This window comes from Maylandia zebra, linkage group LG23 (assembly GCF_041146795.1).
Source record: "Maylandia zebra isolate NMK-2024a linkage group LG23, Mzebra_GT3a, whole genome shotgun sequence".
NCBI classification, from domain to species: domain Eukaryota; kingdom Metazoa; phylum Chordata; class Actinopteri; order Cichliformes; family Cichlidae; genus Maylandia; species Maylandia zebra.
The window spans coordinates 25,650,110-25,673,418 of NC_135188.1; the positions used below are offsets into that span (position 1 = coordinate 25,650,110).

The 23,309-nt window shown below is 39.4% G+C and overlaps 1 protein-coding gene across 2 annotated transcripts in view; it reads right to left on the reverse strand.

The window, feature by feature from the left end:
• Positions 1-23,309, reverse strand: part of LOC101486410 (inactive dipeptidyl peptidase 10) — an 85,546-nt gene that overhangs the window by 42,927 nt on the left and 19,310 nt on the right. Inside the window, exons 1-3 of one of the 2 annotated variants that reach the window (XM_076880104.1) lie at positions 20,359-20,703; positions 16,443-16,557; positions 16,174-16,269 (exon numbers count right to left, since the gene is read on the reverse strand). In XM_076880104.1, the coding sequence (XP_076736219.1) occupies positions 16,174-16,269; positions 16,443-16,557; positions 20,359-20,421 (274 nt within the window). In that variant the 5' untranslated portion in view covers positions 20,422-20,703. Of the gene's footprint in view, positions 1-16,173; positions 16,270-16,442; positions 16,558-20,358; positions 20,704-23,309 lie in introns of those variants that run through there. The other variant, XM_076880105.1, reaches the window with a different exon arrangement.

Consider the following 23,309-nt stretch of genomic DNA (forward strand, 5'->3'; position numbering starts at 1 on the left):
TACTGACAGTTTTAAAGTATTGCATGTAATTCCCAACTTGACCAACTTAACTTCCCATCTTGAGGCACCAAAGTAATTATATCAAGACAGGAACTGCCTCTGAGTGGCAGGGGCGGAGCGTGGGGGTGGCTTACTGGGCTTAAGCCCGGGTTGTTTTGTCAGAAGCCCGGGGTATTTTGGAGTGTAATTTTTTCATAGTTAGATGCCTGGCTGACAACTGTATAAAACAAAAAGTACACACAATATTCGAAGCACATAGTGCACACTGTGGGAATTTACGACTGTGCGTGAATCCCCCCCTGATATTGGTATGATCCAAGCTCAGGCACTAAGCGACTGAGCGAGGGGGCGGGGCAGCTGCTGCCCGTGAGTGCGCTGTTGGAGAGACTGAGCCAGCCATTCTAAGGAGAGCTTAAGTTTGACCAGGTACCAAAGCAAATCATTCGTACCGTACAAATAATGTAAATATGACGGTGTATCACGAAAGATTGATATCAAACTGATCACTTGACCAATATTACGTTACTTGCTCTTCAAGTGAATCAACAAATGGCGAAATGAAAAGCCGAACAAATGCTATTTTTTTTTAGAGAGTCTTAGCTTACGTGTGTTTATTTCATATTTTCAGTTCTTACCCTCCCCGACTAATTCGGTTTCAGTTATGTACTGAAATATAAGAATGGACATTAGAGGGTTCTTTCAAAGAAAAAACTCAGGTAAATGTTATTTTATATATTATGCTTTGTATGTTGTTCAGTATATTTCTATGCAAAACAAGAGGGATTTCAGTACACAGCAGGATATTCACATTTGTAACCAGATATTTACATACACTTTAGGGAGAAAACGTAAAACATTTTTACTGTACAACATCAATTTAGAGTAAACTTGTTTTAGATAAATATTGAAATATATTTTGAATTAGTTAAATGTCAGAATAAAGAGAGACAGAGCTTTCTGTTTTTTATCACTTTCATCAAATTTAGGAGTACATGTACACTAAGTTTATTGTTAATTAATAAGAAAACTCCAGACGACTCCATTCTGAGCTGAAGAAGCTTCTGATAGGTTGGTAGAGTCCATGTGAGTAAACTGGTGGCACAGCTGTGGATGCATATAAGGCAAAACACAGAGCCTGTTTCTTTGACATGGGAAAATCAAGAGATGTCAACCAAAACACCAGGAACAGAACTGTGGAGCTCCATAAGTGTGGCTCAGTTTGAATACAATTTGGTGCCATTTGCAATTAAGAAATACAGATAGTTTCTCTCTTTACTCTTAAAGTTAACAAATATGTTTTTATATTTATCAATCTAAAAAAAATAAACATTTAGTCTGATTTGATGTTACAATTAAAAAAGTGTTTGTTTTGATCTGAAGAGTTTGTAAATATCTGGTTTCAACTGTATATTTGATGATGTTGGTGTTTGGCTTGATTGTCAGCACAAAGAGACAGAGAGGAGAATGGGGACAGAACAGAGATGAACAAGAGCAGGTGAGACACACATGTTAGTCAAATGGTTGTTTACCACCAGTATCACCGTATCACAGGTACTCATGTATCTCGTACCGAGTGTTTCTTTTTAGGTTTGTTATTTTTCAAATTCTATATTTATTAAGTTATGCAGGCTTGTTTGCACAACAAGGCTAAATAATTATATAAACTTTTCTCAATCTAAATATTGTACTTTGGTAAAATTAAAAAATAAGTGTAGTGCAGGTCTATGATGATTTTTAGTGCTACTATCATCTAGTTCTGATTCTGGTTCTGTCATGGTTAAGTCCTCAGTAGTCCTGATTTTGAACTGTTGTAGTCCTGTTTTAATTCTGGATCAGTTCTGGGTCTGGTTGAATTGGGGTTTAGTCCTCGTGTCTTGATACAGCCCCGACCTTGTTCTGCCTTGCTGCTTAATTAAAAAACTAGTTTAAGGTGTCCTGCACATGTGATATATATTTTTCCCTATATGAAGTCATTCTTTTTTGAACAAAACTCAAAACAGAGCCAATTAATCTTTCAGTCATTTCTAACCCCCCCCCCCGCCCCAAGGGGAAAAAAAAAAAAATCCCACATGCATACTACCCTTTTGGGCTAAGCCCCGGGTGTTTCAAATGTCTGGCTCCGCCTCTGCTGAGTGGTAGCTGACCTGGTCCCTATCGTCTACATCTGGAATAAAATTTAATTTAAAATGTACTTTAATCGATCATTTGAGTTTTGACAAGTCACAAGTTTAAATGATGACAACTGTGTTTTACTTTTATGGAGAGATGAAGTGAACTGATGACAGCCTGAATTAATAAAGAATTTTAAAAAAAGCTCTTACTCGAAGTTTAGTCTGTTTCTGTCAGAATAAAAATGGTGTAAACTTCTGATTTGAATTTCTTGAAAAATCACTCTGCTTCACATGTTAACCACACTGAACCAGAAGCAGCTGTGCCTCCCTCGCCTTCCCTCTTCACAAGCTCCTGAAACTCATTTAGAGTGAATTTGTGGCTGATTGCAGGAGCGGCAATCACTCACTCACTGCTATACGAGCAGAGGCAGCTTTCTGGCTGAATGTACTCTAATGCAGCGTAAAAAAGCTAATGTGCATTCACATTGTTAGAGAAGAAAAACACACGAATAGATGCAGCCATTTTTAGCATAAATACGTAATATTGCTGGTTTGATCCAACTGCAAGTGGCTACAATTATCTCTGTTTTTTGAAAAGAAAAATGCCAAAGCTGGAAAATGAACACACTGTGCAGCTACATTGAACTCACCTTTAACATACAGACTAGAGGAGCTGGATAATTTTTTCAACCACTGACTTTCTGATTAGTTGATGATCTGCTCTATTTACTGAGCCTCTGCTGCTCACCTCTTTGTTTTGGTGCTGGAAACTTACTGCTTTTGTTACCTCTTTGTTACTAATAGTGGGCAAAGATGGGCCTGAAAACACTTATGACAAAAAAACCACACTTTTAACAACTTGCTGTGGATCACTAAGTAGCATTTAGCATGCAAACAACCAGATATTTTCCCCATGAAGTCAAATTCAGTATTTAAATGGGCTGATATTTATTGAATTATATATATATACAACTTGCATGGCATGTTTCACCTGATAATGACTAAAAAGTAATTCATAAAGATATTTTAGAGCTTATTGTTTAAAGAAATATATACCAACAGCGCAAGCTAGCAGTCACTGGTCATCACTGACCTTCCCTTGTCCTTTTAAATTTTAGAGAAAGAAGAAAATGGCAGGAGTTCGTATATATTCAAGAAGAAGTGCTTTGAGAACAACCCCTCATTACGAATATTCTCCATGTTGAATTAGAGGCTAGTTTCCTGCGTCACAAAAACCCAGCAGCGATGACGTCAAAGGTCTGCCTGGACTCTAATCTCCAAAAGAAACCACCTTAACAGCCATCCACTTTTTAAACTGCTTATACAATTCAGGACTGCAAGGGGGCTGGAGCCTATCCCAGCTGTCATGGAGCGAGAGGCAGGGTACACTGTGGACAGATAACCTGTCTGTCACAGGGCTAAAACAGAGAGATAAAAACCATTCATGTTCTCAGTCAATTTAGAATCTCCAGTTAACCTAACATGTACATCTTTGGAGTGTGGGAGGAAGCCAGAGGACCCAGAAAATTCCCAAGCACACTCGATGTAGAGAGGCTCCAGTTGGTGAGTAGATTGGAGCCCAGGACCTTATTGCTGTGAAGTAATCGTGATCACCACTCCACCACCATATTGGCCAACATCTAAATATGAGGAAGCAAATAAGACTTGGCTGGAAGCTACCAACAGTTGGAATCCACCCCCAGCTGCCCCAGAAGTTCAAATAAGTACAAGTACAAATACAAGTACAAATAAAATCTACCTACGGGCATCACCACAAGGGCATCACCACAAGGTAGCTCTGTTTGTTTTGTTCAGGTAGATTTTATTTGTACCCTTTAAAGTTTAAAGGGTACACTGTGTAATATCTCACCACTAGATGACAGCAAATTGCAGTGTGCATTCAAAAGGTGTGTTTTATTAACCATTCCATTTCAAATTGAAAACTTAAAAGTGTGTGGGAAACACTTTGTAATGCTGATAAGGTGTACTACATATATGTGTCTGGTTTCTAGCCACATATATAAAGTGTGATTAGCAGAAAATGGTGATGTTCATCTCCACAAACCTACATATTCTGAATGGATTTATTCTGAGTTTATGAGAATGAATCAGTTTGCTGGAAGATGCAATGAAATACTCATCAGTGTGTATTTATGAGTACAATGGGTTTTTTTAATATTAAATAACCTAAAAAAATACTTACTGTAACTTTTTGAAGTGAAACATGGAATAAAAATTAATCACATATATTTAAATAAGGAAATTATCTAACAGAGATCAAAACCTTTTTTTGACTGTAAACATAGTCCCCATAGACTGACTCACTTTTCAAGACACCCTCAAGTGGACACTGGAGGAACTGCAGCTTTTGCATCTATTTTCAACTCCGGAGGTAGCTGCTTATTTTCAACATGATATAGAATAAAAGTTTAATGCTGAGGTGTCCACATATCCATTTTGCCCATGTCTTGAAGCCCCCTTATCCACTGGAAGTCTCTGTGCTCCAGTAACAGCGATCGACCTGAACTCTTATAGAGGATGTGCAGTATTGTTCTCACATTATTTATATTATGTAATCATGTTTTACTCATGTGAGTCTCTACTAAGGATGTAGTCTCGTTTGTCCAAACCTCATTAGCAATCATGTATGACAAGCTGAGCAGCACTCACCCATAAGTGATTGCGCGCGCGCGCGCACACACACAAACACACACACACACACACACACACACACACACACACACGTTATCGCTCTGTTGCATAAGCAGCTGGATGTTTTCTTCATCCTCAGCTCAAAAACACACAAGTTGTCCATACATTACAATAATACACCACAAATGCAGATAAACAGGTGCACATTCAAACCGACAGAGCAGGTTTAGTGAGGAGGAGGACGTATAGATGGTAGTGATGTAAAATAATGAACACGTTTATAAAGTTAGCAGTTAGCTGTTCGCTCTGGCAAACGCTGCACTGTGGGTTTTTGGTGGTAATTAATTTTTCAGACCTACAGAGTCGCCTGCCCCATTAGTTGTTTTGTTGAGATTGATGATAAATTTGGGAAATTGCTGCCTGACATGCAGCGTGGTGTAAATCTAATGTCGATCAGGTGCGATGAGAGCCCAGAGACAGCGCAGACGAGCGAGGCCTGGGCTTGAATTTACTGCCGCTCCTGGAGATGTTGTGGGTGTAATTCACACATGATGGAAATTGCTTCCTTGACAACCTGACTTATTTCCTTTTCTCTCCTCTTATAACTTTGTTAGGCTTCAGTAGCTGCTCGGCCCTAATTTAACAGCATGAAGGACACTAATAAAAGCAGTTCGAGACACGGTTGACAAATTGAGTGAAAATAAAGCAAACACTTCAACCATAATAATAACAGAAAAAAAATTAAGCTGTGAGATTGCAGCTTCTTGAGTTCAGTCGCTGCCAAACAAGTTCTGAATATCATTAGAATAATATGTAATCTCAGCCTCATCAGGAAACCAGAGCAAAACAAACACGTCCAAATCTTCTTCCTGATTGCTTAGAGCACGTACCCCCAGAGCAAACACAGGAAGGATGGATGAAAATAACTAATTTTTTTAAGTTCAAACTGCTGAAAAGATCAAGAGTATTGTTCCCAAAACAAGACTACCACACCTAAATCCTCATGTTACATACGCATACTGTCTTCATGCTGACATATGTCTAAATCTAAAGAAGAAGAAGAAACATTTTATCTATCTATAAAGTGGAGAAAATATTCAAAGTGATTCAATAAATAAAACTATAAATATCATAGAATAAGCTGGAAATGGATGGCGTGACCACTCTGGGTTGATCTATATTCCTATCCTGCTTTACGACCCCCGGGTAGTGACTGACAGAAAAAGATGACGGATACGAGTGACAGAAATTAGATTCCTCAGAAGACTCTAAGGGCTCTCATCCAGTAGGGGCTCAGAGTAGAGCCAAATGCCTTATGCAGCAAAGTTTTATGTTCAGACAAGACAAAGATTGAGCTCTTTGGCCAAATTGACAAGAGGTATGTTTGAAAAAGTAAAGATGAGGCTTTAAAACCTAACCTGTGCCAGCTGTTAAGCATGATGTTGGTAGCATCATGAAAATTTGAAAATTTGCGGACTACACTTAAAAGTCAGGAAAACGTAAGAGTCCGTCTGTGTCAGGAAACCATCCAGTTGAAATGAACTCTACCAATTGTGCCAAGAAGAGCAGCCAAATTTCAGCCAGAATTATGCCGGAAGCTTGTTGATGGCTACCAAAAGTTTCTGGTTGAGGGTCAATGTGCTAAGGGACATTTCACCAAACATTAGTGTGGCTGACTGTATACATTTGATCGGTGTGGATTACAGAAAATCCTAAATAAATTCAAAGTTATGCACCTGCTTCTTGTTATTAAATTGCATGCTGTGCAATCATTCCACTCTGGAAAAAGAGAAGTTCAAAGAAATCATTAAAAAAAATATCATTTCATTCATGCCCATAATAAACAGATATAAACTTCTCACCACAACTGTATAGTCATGACACCAAAATAACATTTAGACCAAAGTTCTCTCCAAAAGACTTTGGTGATATGGTCATTTTTTTTTGTCCAACAGCTGACGATTGCTGGTATATTTGCAACATACAGTAAGCGAATCTTCACTCCACAAATCCTATTTTCAGTGATGGTACTAATGGAAGAGCCCAACTGGGTGAAAACATTTCTTTTTAAAGTCACAAACTAGGATTATTTTGGTTTTCCAGTAAAATGGTAAAATGGTAAATGGTCTGTATTTGTATAGCGTTTTACTTGGTCCTAAGGACCCCAAAGCGCTTTACACTATACGCAATCATTCACACACACATTCACACACTGGTGATACTGGAATACTGGACCTAAAATTACAGATCAGGTGAAGGATGCTTCTGTTTGCAGCCTCTACATTAGCAGGTAGTGATACCAAAGGCTATAAAAGACCTTAAACATGACTGATGATCTCATTTCAGCACCAATCAGCAACTACTAAAGATGTGTCATTTGCAGTCGCTGACATTCTTTGCACTGCCACTTCCCATAACACACACTATAAATTATATTGTAACAATGATTTATTTACTAAAATTGGTTCTCAGGTAGGTGTATCATTGAATTAACTTAATAGAATTACAATAATTACCCGAAAAAACAACAGCAGTTAGCCGTACACCAGCTTCTTGCTTGCTTCTACACATACATCAACGTGTGTGTACGTGTGTGTGGTAGAGGACTAAACATCCACAGCCCATTATGAAAAGCCACAGGCCACAAGACTAGCCATTAGTATTATCTCTCTGTGGAAGGGAAGGACACAGCAGGAGGTGAGTCTGTGTTTTACAGCCAGAGCAGGAGGACCGTCTCTCACCGTCCCCCTCCACCTCTGTCCTTCTGTCTGTCTTTCTTCCTCTCACCTTCTGTCACTCTCAGCAAGTCTCCGGAAAGGTGTTATGGGTGTTTTTAGTTATCTAATTTACAACCAATGCAATAATTTAGCTATCACATTGCCAGAGTCCCTCCTCTTCAGCTCTGCCATCTATAGCTGCTATTTACATTCTGCTTCTTCTTTGGTTTTTCTTTTTTTTCATTCTCCAAGCCTGGATACAAACACAATCTGTCCCTCTGTCACGGAGCCAGTTAAACAACGCAAGCCTTTGAGATTGTCCACATTTAGACTTGAACAGGAGCTCAAGGATGTGGAGGGATGCAATGACACAACACAGCCCTCGACCGCAGATCAAGGTTGTGCTGTAGCACGGGCCGAGTCTTATGCAACACGGTTGAAAAATGTAATGAGGAGGCGGTGGCGACGTGGCCCGGGGAAAGATTGAAGAGGAGAAGAGTCAGTGAACTCAGGTGGTGGGGGTGATGCAATGTTTGAGAGCTGTGAATTGGCTTTTATTATCCTCAGTGACAGATATTTTTCTCCCACATACACACACTGAGAGTTTGACTCAAGGACACTTTAACACAAATGCCACAATTAGTAACAGACCAGCTGAGCTGCAGCTGCGACAAAAACCCCCACAAAACAACAATCAGCTGGATTTGAACCCTATTGTCTATTTGTCTGTGTCACTTTGACTCCATTCGACTATCTGCTGCCATGCTGATATTTACCAAAAGCATGACTATAAAGCATTTCACTCAAGTCATTTTACCACACTCTTTATATGCCTTCATGTCATTTTGCCACCACAGTGTGTCACAGATCACAGATACAGAGTCATATGAAAAAGAAAGTTTTCACAGGACTCTACACCGTCGTGTGAAAACTCTTTTCGCATCGCAGTGTCCATTTGTTGTGTAACTGGGGCAAAAAATAAGGTTTACTCATGCTTTCTTTGATAAATTTATTAAAACTTACAAGTAAAATGCTCAAGTTCACCACTCCACCTTTGCTATTCATCTGATTGACTGTTTAACTAACATTAAACAATGGTTGAACAATAATTGCTTACAGCTAAACCCGGCCAAAACAGAAACTTACAATACCTGTTATTAAACATCGACTGGATGATTTAGGTTCCTCACAGAAACATAACCTTAGAAACCTAGGCATTATTTTTGATGAAGCTTTTTCTTTGGAGGGACATTTAAATCAGATAGTAAAAACCTGCTTTTTTCACTTGAGGAACATTTCAAAACTCAGATCCCTCATGTCAACAAGTGAACTCGAGATGATAATACATGCTTTTGTCTCTACAAGACTCGACTACTGTGACGGCCTGTTTACTTGTCTAAACAAGAAAGGGCTGGCTCGTCTACAGGTTGTTCAAAACTCTGCAGCGAGGCTACTGACCCGCCTGATCAAGGGAGCCCAATTGGATTTAGGATCCATTTTAAAATTCTAGTTTTAACTTTTAGAGCATTACAGGGACATATTTCAAAAAGCTTTTAATTAGACCGGGGGTTTTATGATGTATTTATGACTGTATTGTGTTTTCCTACCTTTCTTGTAAAGCACTTTGTGACACATGTCTGTGAAAGGTGCTATATAAATAAACTTTACTTACTTACTTACTTATTTGTTCCTAACACTAAGACCAAGCCACTGAAAAAAACAAACAACAACAGTTGGTTATCAGCTAACCTTATGTCAACAAAAGTTATGCTCAAGTGTCCTAAAAGTCAAACTTTCCCTCAGATAAACAGTTTGGTTACATTATCACATCATATGAGAGTTACTTCTCTAAGTGTCTAAGCTCAACAATGTTTCATCCATTTAAAAGACAGTTTCACAAAATGTGGCTAACAGCAGCTTATATGAGCTAACAGAGGCTAAGAAGAGCTAACAGTATAACAGACATTAACACCAGCTAACACAGGCTAACAGCAATAGAAGCCAAAGACCTTACAGACAGAAAAGTTCTTTCAACAACTCTCAGTACCAGTTTTACAATTAGTAAAAGTCAAAACTGTCTTAAGGTTTATTCATATTTGATTCCTTATGGTGACGATGTCACCCTGCTACACTTTGATGACTTCATCATGAAGATCAGGAAATAAGGCCATTTAAATTCCTTGTACAAGCAAAATATCTGATTCCTAGACGTGTAAAAATATCTGCATTTTTAGCATCATATGTTCATGAACAGTGATTACCTTTTTCACAGTTACAGTCATTATTATTCCTCAACCATAGTTTGTCACAGGGGTTGTGGATGTTTATGTTGAGTCACTGCAGGCTGTTGAGCTCCAACACAGAGAAGCCATCTGCATTTGAATATGCAGGTCAGCAGGAGTCACTCCAGCTAGCTTATGTGTTTATACAGTGACAGACATAAAAAATAAATAAATAAATCAGGGACTCAATAAAAAAACAAAAAAACAACCTTTGGCTCTAAAAAGCAATTCACAAAGTATGAAAATGGTGAAAGTTAGAGACGCTTGAGGCAGTTTGATGTCAATAAATGAACCAGAGGTTTGTCAAACAGAGAGGCAAAAAGTATTAAAACTAAACTAATTATCATGAAAAGTGAGTAAGTGTTTTTATGAAACAATAACAGACCCCCTCTGCTCACTGACAAATGTTTGGAGTCTGTAATGAAACCTCAGGTGGAGAGATTCTCATTTCCAGCTAATGCACTTCCCACAGTGCTCTGAACTTTTTACCCACGGCTCTCTCAATGCGGTTTTTCTCCCCCAGTGGGAGGAAAGTGTCAATCCTGTGGTTAGCTGAATTTATCTGGAAAATACTTTATTAAATGCTCATCAGCTCACCAATCCACTCTAACCAGCTCTGAAGAGAAGAACAGAAGTTTGCTTTGGATTTCAAGTTTAGAAAAATGTAATTGTCTTGGTTAGATAAAAACAGGAAAGTTTATTAATTAGCCATTATATTTCTCTAGCCTTCAAACAGGCCTATCTGACTCATTTCCATCCCCATCTATTAATTCATGGGCTCTGCCAGAGTAGCTTTGCATGAATCAAAGTCCAAAATAAATAATAATTTATCTTGCATTGGGCTCTGGTGCCACATCTCAAGTTTGGTTTGTGTCTCCAATAAACAATTGCAGCTGTCTAACCTCCCTTTAAGCCAACGTTCTTGTGATTGGCTGCCTCTGAGAAACAAGTAGTTGGGTGGAGCTAATGGATATCTGCTCTCAATGACATCATACTCAGCTAAGAGTAGAAAAAAAGGAGTTTAAAGATGTCTGAGACCTAAGCCTTTGGCTCGCAGCAATTGTACATGTTTACAATTATAATTGCTGTGAAGATTCAGTAAATATATACATACTAGAGATGGCACGATACCACTTTTTTATGTCCGATACCGATACCATAAATTTGGATATCTGCCGATACCGATATGAATCCGATATAGTGTTTTTTAATAAATAAAACTTTTTTTTAATATCTTGCTGCATTTTGTATAAGTTCATACTCAAGTTTAAATAAACAACACTAAAGCTATTCTGTTATACCTGTGTGTAAAAAATACACTGCACCCAAAATATTTCATAGTTCAGCAATACTGATCAATCTAATAAACCTACTACATCCTTCCTATTCTGGTATTTTAAAGAGTACTTAGCAGAAATATTAAGCAACCTAATAGGGTTGCAAACTCCAGCAAAAAAAAAAAAAAAATAGGGAACCACCCCCACCTTCCACCTCGTGATGCTTAATCGACGTAATCAACTTTAATTTGATGCAGTGTGGAAAAAAAATGCACCGAAATAAATTATTTTTCAAGAATAATTAAATGGATTCAACATCTTTCTTCAACAGAACTGCAGACTGCACAGATGGTACCTTCCCAAAGGAAAAAGTACTATAGCTTACTAGGATATATTAGACTTAATAGTTACTATATACAGTAATGGACTTCTATACATTTTACATCAGATTAAAACTTTGGGTGTAAGATTCAGATAATTATTTATTAAAAGCTAGACATTTTAAATGAGAATAAGAAAGAAAAGTATGTCTTTGTGCCCCCTTTTCCCCGTTAATGCCCTATCGGCCCCCCTGGCTAAACTTTGCTAGATCCGCCCCTGCACAGTTACCAGCTGTCAGCTACGTAGAAAAAGATCCTGGTGTAGAAGGTAATATTAAATAAATTCTAACAACAGATTATCAAGCTTAAACGTGCTGCTGTTGTTCAGCCGCTGGTTTCCTCTTTCTGGTGCAAAGTGGGCCAAAAACAAACAAGAGAGACGGACTTGCAACAAAAAAGCCGATCAGCTGATCATTGATCAGTTTCACGACAGGAGAGGGAGGGAGAGAAGAGGCAGTTGCTCCATATATCGGTTGTTAAGCTTAACGTGGAAATGCTTTACAAACATTCAGAGATGAACTTACACACTTGCTTTACTTCTCTCTGGGATAACTTCCTCGGAGATGAAATGCCGGATTGCTAGCGAGGCTACAAATACACGCAGCGGCTCTATCACGTGAGGGGTACTGCTGCTGCGTGCTATGGTTATGAGCCGAGTTACGCCGTGTCTCAAGTTTTGTGAGGTGCTTTTTTGATATTTAATGGATCGGATTACATTTTTTATTTCTCTCCAATATCCGATCCAGTAATTTACGTCAGTATCGGACCGATACCGATACTTAATATCGGATCGGTCCATCTCTAATACATACATCAGTATTTATATGACAATAAATGAGGAAAAGCATAATAGCGTAATGTTGTTTAAAGCTGAGTATTTTATGAATATAAATGAAGGTGGTCTGGTTTGTTTTCTTTATTCACAACCAGCTACAGCAACACATTATATTGACTGCAGGTGCAGTTTGTGCTCATAGAAAAACCTAAAGAAACGCACCTGTATGTTACCTGCTCAGTACAAAACAGCAAGCAGACCCAGTTAGAGCCGAGCTGATGAGCACAGTGGTGGACTAGCTGGTCAGCAGTTACACATCAACATATTTCCCTCAAAAGCTGGTGGGGAACAAAAATAGATGAAGAACAGAGTACCCAGGACAAAGCTACAGCAGCATTTATATTTCCCTACAAAACATATTTAGGAAAACATATCGTGGCTGTGCAAACTCTTTTACCCAATGCAAGTATAAATGTTATTTTAAATTAAATATCATTATTGTGTATTTGTATTTATTTTAAATCAGCTGTTTATTGATTTAGTCTTTTAATCTTTGAATGTAATATTTAACAGTCATATAGGAAGTCATATTAATTAAGAGTAGTTTTAATTAAATTATTTAATTTAATTTTAATTAGTGGTTGCAGCACGGCGAGCAGTGACCGTGGGGATAAACTTCATGCCACAGCAACCCTGAACTGGTTAAGCGTAACAGGATGGATGTTTAAATTATTAAACTTCTTGTTGTTGTTGTTTTGTTTTTTTTAAATAAAGGAACACATGAGGAATAAACAGGGGAAATTGTGCACCAACTAAAACTGTGTAAAGTTTTCTACACGCTGTTCTTGAAACTGAAGAACTGATTTTTTTTCTTTCAAAAGATAAAAATACCAAACGACACCTCTCATCAGGCCTCTCGAACTGACACATAGACTTCACCTCTGTGCTGTTTGCACAGTTTTATTCGCCTGCACTGCATTACATGTCGCTTTCCTCACACATTGTCCTCACCTCCTCCATCCTGAGCTACATCATCTTCACCTCACTCTGCAAGGGCCACGACTCGTGACCTTGGGTCACAATTAAAATGTAACTATACTCCTCTGCATCAAAGCCAGATATTGGCAGCAATACTTTTGTTTTTCTTTCCAAAAATAAAGGCACATAAAAAGTTAGTGCTATTGTAGCTAGGATTGCTCCATTATCTCATTACATAAAACTGATTAAAAATCCATCATGGCAGATGTTTCGAGATATAAATATGTGTTTATTTCAAAACCAAGTGTACCTAAATAATGCATGCAAATGTTTCATTTTTATTTCTTAACATATGAAAGTTAGTTGTTGCAATGGAAATCGATGGTCACAAAGGTCTATGATTCCAGTGAAAGGAGATCTAGATGAAAATAATTTAAAGTGTTGGTAAACAAACATGAGCAGGCAGCTAACAAAAATCAGGTGTCTATTTGCACAAGGCTTCAGTATTAGCTTATGGAGTACTATGTGTTCTTGGACTAAGACTACATCAAAACTAACAAGATGTAACCTCCAGGTCTGAAATATGAAACCAATGGCCATTCTTCCTGACAGCCAACGTGAAGTGACTCTTCCTCCTCAGGTTATAAGGAAGTCAAATAAGAAAATGACTCTACTTTCCACTTTACTGATGAGTTTACGGTCCAACTAATCTAGAGTAAAACACATGATAAATCAGCAGATAAAAAGTCGGGCGGCAGTGTGGTTAGCGTGCACAGAGAAACTCAAAGATCTGAAACTGTGACATAGTTGCTGCAGGACAGCAGTTTGACTGCAACCTTACTTTGATGTAGGATTAAAAGCAGAAAACCAGTGGAGTCCTCTTTCGCAAAGAGACGAGACGTAGATGAGTTGCGCTTATTAGCACAGACTGACTCGGATTGAGTGCAACATGTTGACCTTTGCCTACACTTACAAATTAAACAGCAATTGTTTGCAAACCTTCACCAGTCTGAGTGATTACAGTCAGTCCAAGAGAGACCACGATGGTTCGGAGACAGGTTGCCTCCCCTCAGACAATTAAGAGTTATCACCCAGAGCTTGAGGATGTCACATGCTGCATGCTCAACCTCTAGGCAACCAGCTGGTTGGCACAAGTACTTGCAATCAGTTGCGAAAAAGGAAATAAATGAATGTGAACACTATTTTTTTGGGCTTTCTCTCAAGTTGTCATTCAACAGGCTGTCATCCTGTTTTCACTCTTGTCAGACTGAACCACGAGTAAACTGTGTTTCTCTGTCTATAACGTACATCGGGTGTTATTCTCTCCTGATATTATCCATCCATCCATCAGACAAGGAGGGGAAGTTAATTGTCACCTTTCTTGGTCAGTAGGAGCTATAGAAATCAATTTCACTTTTTATATACAGAAAAAAATGGCCAGAGCTGCTTGAAAAAATCACAATCTAGTAAATGTACTATTGTTACTTAATTAAAGCTAGAAGTAACTCTGATTTACCTTTGCTACTTTTGCTTGTTAGGGACAAATATTTAGGGCTCCCAGACTGATCCAAAAACACATCAGGAAGTGAGATTTCCCATTTGATGACCTTCCCACTCTGAAGAACAGCATTTACCTTATTTACCTTAATGTCCTTTGGAGTTTGGTCACTTTTGTCTCCAAACAAAAAAACAAACAAACAAAAAAACAAACATGATGGAAGAAATGCCAAATGAGTGGCAGCACTAGGGCTGGGCTATATATCGAGTAATTTTAAAAATATCGATATATTTTCATACGAGATATAAGATGTGACAATATCGTTTATATCGATATAGTATAAGTTACGTTATAATTATAGTTGTGGAGCCACAAGTTTGCCTCTCTTTCGTCCACTTTTGTCTTTACGCAACATTACTCGGCCTCGCCTCTCCTTCACTGAACACAACTCCCCCTCCTTCCCCATCGCTTCACCTGGAGGCAGCGACAAGATGGACACGGCAAATCTCCGTTAACGAGTTACTGCGCATCGCCCCGTGCGTGGGGCTGGACGGCACCAAATTGTTAACGAGCTAACCACGCTAACGAGCTAAGCCTAAAATCCTTTCATTCTCTCAAAAGTCGACAGCGCGCCTTATGTATGAATTCTGGTTGTGCTTACTGACCGTGAACCGATTGTATGTGGAACACGGCGCTCAGCAATCTGTCAAAAAATGTTTTAGTTCGACTTTGGTAAGCTACTGAGCTGCACCGCTTGATGGATTGTCGGAACATTACGGCTACCGTAGTCTGGAGCCTAATACGTAGGCTCCAGACTACTAATACGTAATACGTACTGTGCTTCAACGTAATATTACCGTATTGTGTGTGTATAAGGACCATAAATGGCACCTGTTCAGAGACACGGTTACAAAGAGGATTTCAAACTCCAGGCTGTCAGTCACGCAGTAGAAGTTGGGAACAGAGCAGCTGTGAAATCTGTCTCTTTGTTATTGTGCTCGGCGTCTGTTAGTTTGCATTTTGACTGCACAATTGTGAGCTCTTTGTTATGCACAAAAACAACATAGTTTTCTTTTATTTATGGAGCATTATTATTTAATAAATGCTCATAATTTATTTTTGAGTAGTTTTTTTCATGTACATCTATGCTGTATGTTAATAAAAGTGCCTGTGTGACATCTGGGACACAGCTTTGACTAAGAACTCTCTTTTTGTTCTTACGTTATGGCTTTAAAAAAAATCGAGATATATATCTTATATTGCCGTCCGGCTAAAAAATATCGAGATATGAATTTTGGGTTATATCGCCCAGCCCTGGGCAGCACATTAAGTCCATCTTTTATATACAACGTGAGTTTACCTTTCCTTCTCTTTCTGTAAAAGGAGACTTAAACGCTGCTACTCTGTGCAGGATTAAAACCTCAGACTCGAAATATTCAGCAACACACATCTTTGTTTGTGTGAGGATTTTTGTGTGGTTTTTTTTTTCATGTAAACACTCACCGCTAATCCACTTGGCCTCAGGGTCGTGAATGCTGAACTCTGGTTTGTAAAGATCTGCTACAGTCAGCCTGGACTTGCTGCTGCCGGGAAGTTCAACTGGAAAACAAATAAATGGGTGAACTCCAGGTTACAGTGAGAGATTCATCCAACGCAGAGCTGCAGATTATAAGTGTCTTATAAAGCATATTCATGTACTTCTGACAAACACATATTTGCATGGTTTAGAAAGCTAGAAACATCATCCTGTCTCTCTCCACAGGCTGACATACCGGGTGTGAGGACGACCACAGACATGGTGATGAGCGAGCAGACCACCACGATCACCAGCAAAGAGATTGCAATGCCCTTCCAGTTCCTCTGCGGAGGGCTGACGTCCACATACTCCTGCAAACACAGAAAGTCAGAAACAAACACTAATCATCAGAAACTGTGCCTCTGTGTGTGAGTCACTCGAACACTGCGAGAATTCATCTGCAGTCCTAACAGCCTCTACGCTCGCTGTGGGATTTTGCTCTCATTCAGTCAGAAGTGATGCTGTTTAATGCGGTCCAGCTTGCACTTCATCCCAGAGGTGTTGCATGTGACTGAGTTTGAATTTGTGTAACTTCTTCCAGACCAAACTAGGAAAACTTTTTTTACACGGCGCTGACAATAAAATATCATCCCAGTACTGATATAAAGAAATGGGCTCTGCAAGACCTGTGAAGGTGTCTTATGACATCTGGCACCAGCTGGCAGCTCACTGTGAGTTGGAGGTGCTGTGGACCAGTTAGGGATTTGCCCTGAAGCTCCCCACAAGCCTCAACCACACACACAACTCTTAACTTAATACAGTTACTTTTGATCATTCTGAAAAATGGGATACTTTGTATAAAAATGGCTGTAATTTCTAAACAGTTAATTCAAAAGTGTCATTAAACCACTTAAATTAAAGCTGAAGGTTTCCACGTCAGTCACATCTTGAGTGTTTTAAACTCTGCTGTGTTGGTGTACAGAAGGAAAAATACAAAAATTGTACCTTTCTCCAGCAAAATAAAGTTTGATGCTTCATTTTAATTACATTTTATTTATATAGCGACACATTACAACAACAGTTAGCTCAGGGTGCTTTATATCGTAAGGTGAAGACTCTACAATAATACAGAGAAAATAGAGAAACCCCACCAATCAGACGAGCCCCTATCAGCAAGCTCTTTGGTGACAGTGGGAAGGAAAAACTCCCTTTTAACAGGAAGAAACCTCCGGCAGAGCCAGGCTCAGGGAGGTACAGCCATCTGCCACTGGTGTGGGGTGAGGAAAGGAAGACAGGACAAAGAAACCTTGGCCATTTCACTCTAACTAAATGATGGACAGAAAATTGTGGCTCTGCTGTAACAACCCGTTCTCACTCCCAAAGCGTAACATTTTACGCTAGGTGACAAATCGTCACCATATTACGTTTTCGGCTACCCACCACGTTCCTAAATGACGACCTCGGAAAACAGAGGAAATATGAGAACCCTCTGGACTGAATCTACACATGTTCGCTCTTTTTCTTCAAATCGCTTAGAAACACGCTATTTGACATCATTAAAGTCCTGGTTAAGGTCAGGAAAAAGGTTATGGTTAGGGCTAGGGATAAGGTTAGGTTTAGGGCTGGAACGTCTATTACCGCGGGAGCGTCATTGCACTGGATTCCAGCCATAACCCGCCGCGTACCCTAAGAACGCCGAAGGTCTCCTTTCGCGTTCCTCAGGAACGCCGCGGGACGTGACAAAACGTCGGCATGTTACGCCTCGGGAGTGAGAACGCTCTGGCTGTAATCTGTGCTCTCTTTCAAAATGAGAGAGGAAATAAAGGCTCACTGAATTTGATGCTGTGGTGTTCACACTGAACATCTACAGGACATTTGGGACTGAGATGCTTGAGCGTGCTCCAACCACCATCATAAAAAGATCAAACATAGCAGAGAGAGACTGCATAGGCTTAAAAATCATGTATGAACTGAGCCCCTGGGTCCAGATTACTGTGTGATACTTGCTGTAGAGCAGGGGTGTCAAACTCAAATACACAGTGGGCCAAAATTCAGAATGGAACAAAGTCGCGGGCTAACGTTAATATTTATTGAAAAAAAAAATCTTCCTCCAGATATAAGAATGAATCTTTTCTTATGGACTCAAACAAGTTTAGCTGAAAAACTGAATATGGAACAAGCAAAGCTTAATACTAAACAATATATATATTAGCTGTATAATACCAGTAGGCCAGCTCTGATAGTAATTTGGTATGGCTTCGCGGCCTAATTTGGCCCGCGGGCCAGAGTTTGACACCTATGCTGTAGAGCATTAACAATACATCTCCAGGTTTCAATTACATTTTAATTTAATATGAATTTGTGAAGTTAACACAAAATTTCCAGAGCACTGAAGCTGATTTAATAGCTAACTCCTTGTTTTGCTACCTTTGAGCTTGGTACTAGCAGCCAGTTTTCAGATTCTTCTTCTTTTTTCTTTTTTAAAGTTTTTTGAAAGTGAAGCTTAGCCCCCTGAGCATTTCCCATTTTTTGATTTTAACCAGGAAAAAATATATAAGTTCAGTCAGTAAGAGCTCCACAACTTTGAGGCCTTAATGAACAGCCTCAGGCTCTATGGATCTGAGACACCTGGGAGAACTTAGAAATACAATAAGTTTCCTTGTCTTCATCACAGGGCCAGAGTGAGATTTGTAAAAGTCCACTGAGCGCTCATGGTTCTGAAAAATTCATCACCTGCAACTCCACCAAATCTATCAAAGCTTCGTCCTTTATACAGCTGCACTGTGACTAACACCAGTGTGACGCGTGATGTAGGGCACCTCTGATATCCTGTAGTGGAGACTTGAAAATGAAAATCATTTGCACATTCACTGATTCTGTGACTTTTGTGACTGTGTGTTTGAGATCTTCTGAGATCTAATGTACGATTTGCAAACGGCGGCAAAAAGACAGGATGCAGAGCTGAAGATGAAAAGTGATAAGGATGGACAGGATCAGAAATGAGTATATAGAGGGCAGAGGAAGGATAGTGGATATACTGGGAAAAGGATCCTTAAGACAGAGCTGCCAGGCAGAGGAGTTTGATGGCTCTAGTGAAGCAGGACATGCAGAGGTGGTGTGGCAGAGGTGAGATAAGGTGAGATAGCACTAGATGATCTGCTGTGGCGACCTCTAAGGGGAGAGGTCAATTTAAGAACTTCAAGGTAGGTAGCTGAACTTTTTTATAAATGAGAAAAATCATGGAAGACAAACTTTGATATTGTTTTTTTTAATCAAAGAAATTTGGTTGATTATTCCTTTGTTGTAACAATACTACCTGTCTTTTTATGCGGTTGGAAAGCCTGTTTCTTTCCCCTTAAGTTTTGCCACTGTTACGTGCCAAGAGGTGTGGCTTTGCTTTTGTGTTCTATTTATCTTTCAGGTGTCAAGCCTCCACCTATTGGCCAGTTCGAAGTGATTGGCATGTGTCTATTGGCCAATCACACGCCGAGGATTACTACAAATGAGCTGCTCCCTGGCCAGCTGGTGGCTGCTGGCTTCTGCTATGACAAACATTTGCGAACAGGCTTCTTTATATTATGTGTGGTGGGAGGCTGGACAGGTAAGCTGGGGTACCTATACACTGATTGCAGGCGTTAAACTGTTAGACACACTAGGGTATGCGGTTGATGCCACTTTTGTATGTTTTCACTGACCTTTTGTCAAGCAGCTGGGTAGGCCTTTTGTTTTGCATTTTTGTTTTAGTTAGGCCCTGGGAGCTCTCGCCCTCTTTTTGTTTTATTACTTTCTGGTAATAAAACCAGAAAGTAATAAAACTGGTAACAAACTACGCTGTAATGGACTAAAATCTTGCAGTACCATAAGGTACTGCTTGCCCACAACCACACCAGCAAAGAGTACTCGCGCATGCTGCCCACTCTGTGACCTACCTTCACGCGACCAATAGAAACAAGGCGTACAGCCGGGCTAAGCTCAACCACACAAGGAACTTTATGACACAAGTTTACGTGCATATGGACCTCCGGAGCCCTTGAGTAAATCATTCCATTCAACACATTGGCTTCAGAGGCCACAGAAAATCTGTGGAGAGGTTAGGTTTCACACTGTTATGTTTAACACTTCCCTAATAATGCAGAACCAGGTACAGTCGGGTCAAGTGTGATAATGAATACCTGTTGGTGCACACTCAATGCTGAGAGGCACCTGCTCTTCATCAGCTCCATTGTTTTCCTCATGACAGGGCACACAAACAAAAAGTCACATAGTACAGTGAGTTACTGAGGACAGGTGATCATATTTTTATTTTTATACATATTTTACATGTAACCGTTGGTCAAGAAAGGCTTGAACTACTGGCTAAAAGGAAATTGAAACATGCAATAAGCAGAAGAGACGCAAAATGTGTCAAACGGAGACAAAAACTACTGCAATAAAAAACAAAAAGATACAGAGAATATCTACAAAAACAAAACTGTTCAAAAACTAAAATGAGATATAAAACACAAGCAAAGATGCAACAAAAACTAAAATGAGATATAAAACACAAGCAAAGATGCAACAAAAACAAAACTGTGTCACACAATCACACAACGAGATTTAAAACTAAACAAGGGAAAAAACATGCAGAGTGATACAAAATCAGGTAAAATATCAGCAGGCTACAGAGTCAGAGACACAAAGCAAACAGAAATCATATCTGCATGTACTTATGAACTACTGTTTCATAATCTGTGTCCTGTACAACAGAGTCTGAACCTGTGCCAAACATGTTTGCTTTGCCAGGAGGAGCTCCTCTTGTTAGTCTTATTCTTTTAATGTGATTGTTATTGCTTTATTTATTATCATTATCGACATAAATGTACATATTGTGTAACAAAGAAAGAAGTAGCGCAATAATGAGGAAAAAAGGAGGATAAGCGCATCGGCTCACCGACTCCTGCTACTCTAACACCTGAATGAAGATACACGAGTAAATACACAAGCTTACTGTGCCGGTGTGTGTGTGTATGGATGAGAAGCTTCCAGCATACTGCAAATGAATACATTATAAAAACTAATATAACTTGGATAATTGGTATCCAGCTGTTTTAATACGGATTTGTGTGTGAATCACTTCTTTGTAAAATGAAATGACTGAATAAAAAAGAAAGAAAAATGCAGGTCATCCAGCACACAACATGGATCAGTCTGTAAAATAATGATGTGGGAAGAACAGTCCCTTTATTTCCTCCTATTGTTTGGAGTGCATTTAGAAAACATTAGAAGGAATTCACTATTTTTAATGGAAGCGAGATATAAAAATAGAGCAGACTCGCCGGCGTTCATCTCCAGCATCAGTCAGGATTGAATTTTGACTTTTACGGTCATATAACACTCCCGTCGTCTAGACAGAGTGGTGATTATCCTCCGAGCTAAAGTGGAAAATCTGATCTGAGCTTTCACACGTTGTGCTCTTAGGCTGAAAGTTTGCTTAAGGATTCCAAGACATCCAATGAACCGTAGCTTCTCAAGAAGCTACCAGCTTACATCATTCCTCACTCCAGCCTCCGATGATGAAAGTTGAACCCGCAGCCAAGACGTTGACAAGTGAGAGAAAAGATGAGAAAGAAATGATGCAAGCAGGGTTTTCAGTTTAACCTCGCACGGGGCCAGGAGACGGCTGCGGACGAGCACTCGGATGTTTCCAGCAGCGACACTGCAGGGGACTGTAATAGGAAGCTGTCACATGCTGACTAAGTGGCCTTTCTTCTGAGCTTGAGAGGGAGAAGCATAAAGGGAAGACAGCATGAAGCCTTGTTCGTACATCAAACACATCAAACTGCATGTTTTCCAGCAGTCTGTCTGCCCTCTGTAGAGCCGGAGAGACGAGCTAAAAACTCATGTTTCTTTTGACTTGTTAAGTATCCTGACAATCTTCATTTGGTCAGCTGTTTGGTGTCTAATTATCTCCAACAGGCAGAAGATGGAAAACATGTTCAAATTTGGAAGCTTAAAAGGACTCTTGCTGTGAGTTTTAAAGTATCTGACCTGAAACCTGAAGGAGTTTTGTAGGTGGACATCAAAGATCACCAATTCTCTAATGTTTACTGTCATGCTAGACTGTTTAAACATTCAACAGGTATTCCACTTTAAAATATGTGAGGCACAGGTTAAAGTCTCTTAAACCTTCAAAGTGGACTGAAATTTCTCATCAGGAATTTCTCAAAAATAAAGGCAAAATGTAATAAATTCAATTCAATTTGATTTATATTGTGCCAAATCACAACAGCTGTCTCGAGGTGCTTTCTTTTGTAATGTAAAGACCCTACAATAATACACAAAACAGACAAACCAGATTAACCTCCCATGACCAAGTTTGGTCTGTAGCAGTCAGACAGATGTCCTCAGATTTTACTAGAATACTTCAGTATAGAAAAGCTGTCCAGGTCCTGGGTCTACAAAACAAGCCAAAATGCGGAGTTTGGTTTTGTGCATTATGGTCAAACATCTTCACTTTGGTCTTGTCTGTTTAAAGCACATTGTTCTAGAAGTCTAGTGGTTTTTTTCAGATGTAACTTTGCAAACCTAAGCTGTGCTGCCCCGGTCTTTTCTGAAAACCCTTTCAAATAAGCCATACATGTTCAGTGCTGTGCTTTAACATTTAACAAGCTAACTGATGCCTGTAGAGTCTGAGAAGTAGCTCTTGGATTTTGCAGTTTCTCTGAGCGTTGTGTGCTCTGAGCTTGGGGTAAATTCGCTGGCATTGTGTTAACACACACCTGAAAGCTTCAGACCTGCAAACCGCTAAATGTTCTGTTTTCATAAGGTAGTCACACTTACTGATAAACAGCTAATCGAGTTTACTCATTCATATGGAAGCAGTAACAGGGTAGTTCGTTTTTCACATGGTTGCATAGAGCCTGTGAAAGCATCATTCAGCATCAATGAAAAAATTTAGGTAAGTGGGATTTATATGTCTGTATTAAATCTCGAGCATATATTTTAATGCTGAAACGCTACATTGAAGCCTGATGTGCACCATCATAAAAGCGCAACTACGTGTCATCACAATTCAGTACCATTATTTCCTCTTCCTCCTCTTTTCTCATCATTTTTAACATCAACTTGAAGAGACTGGACTGCT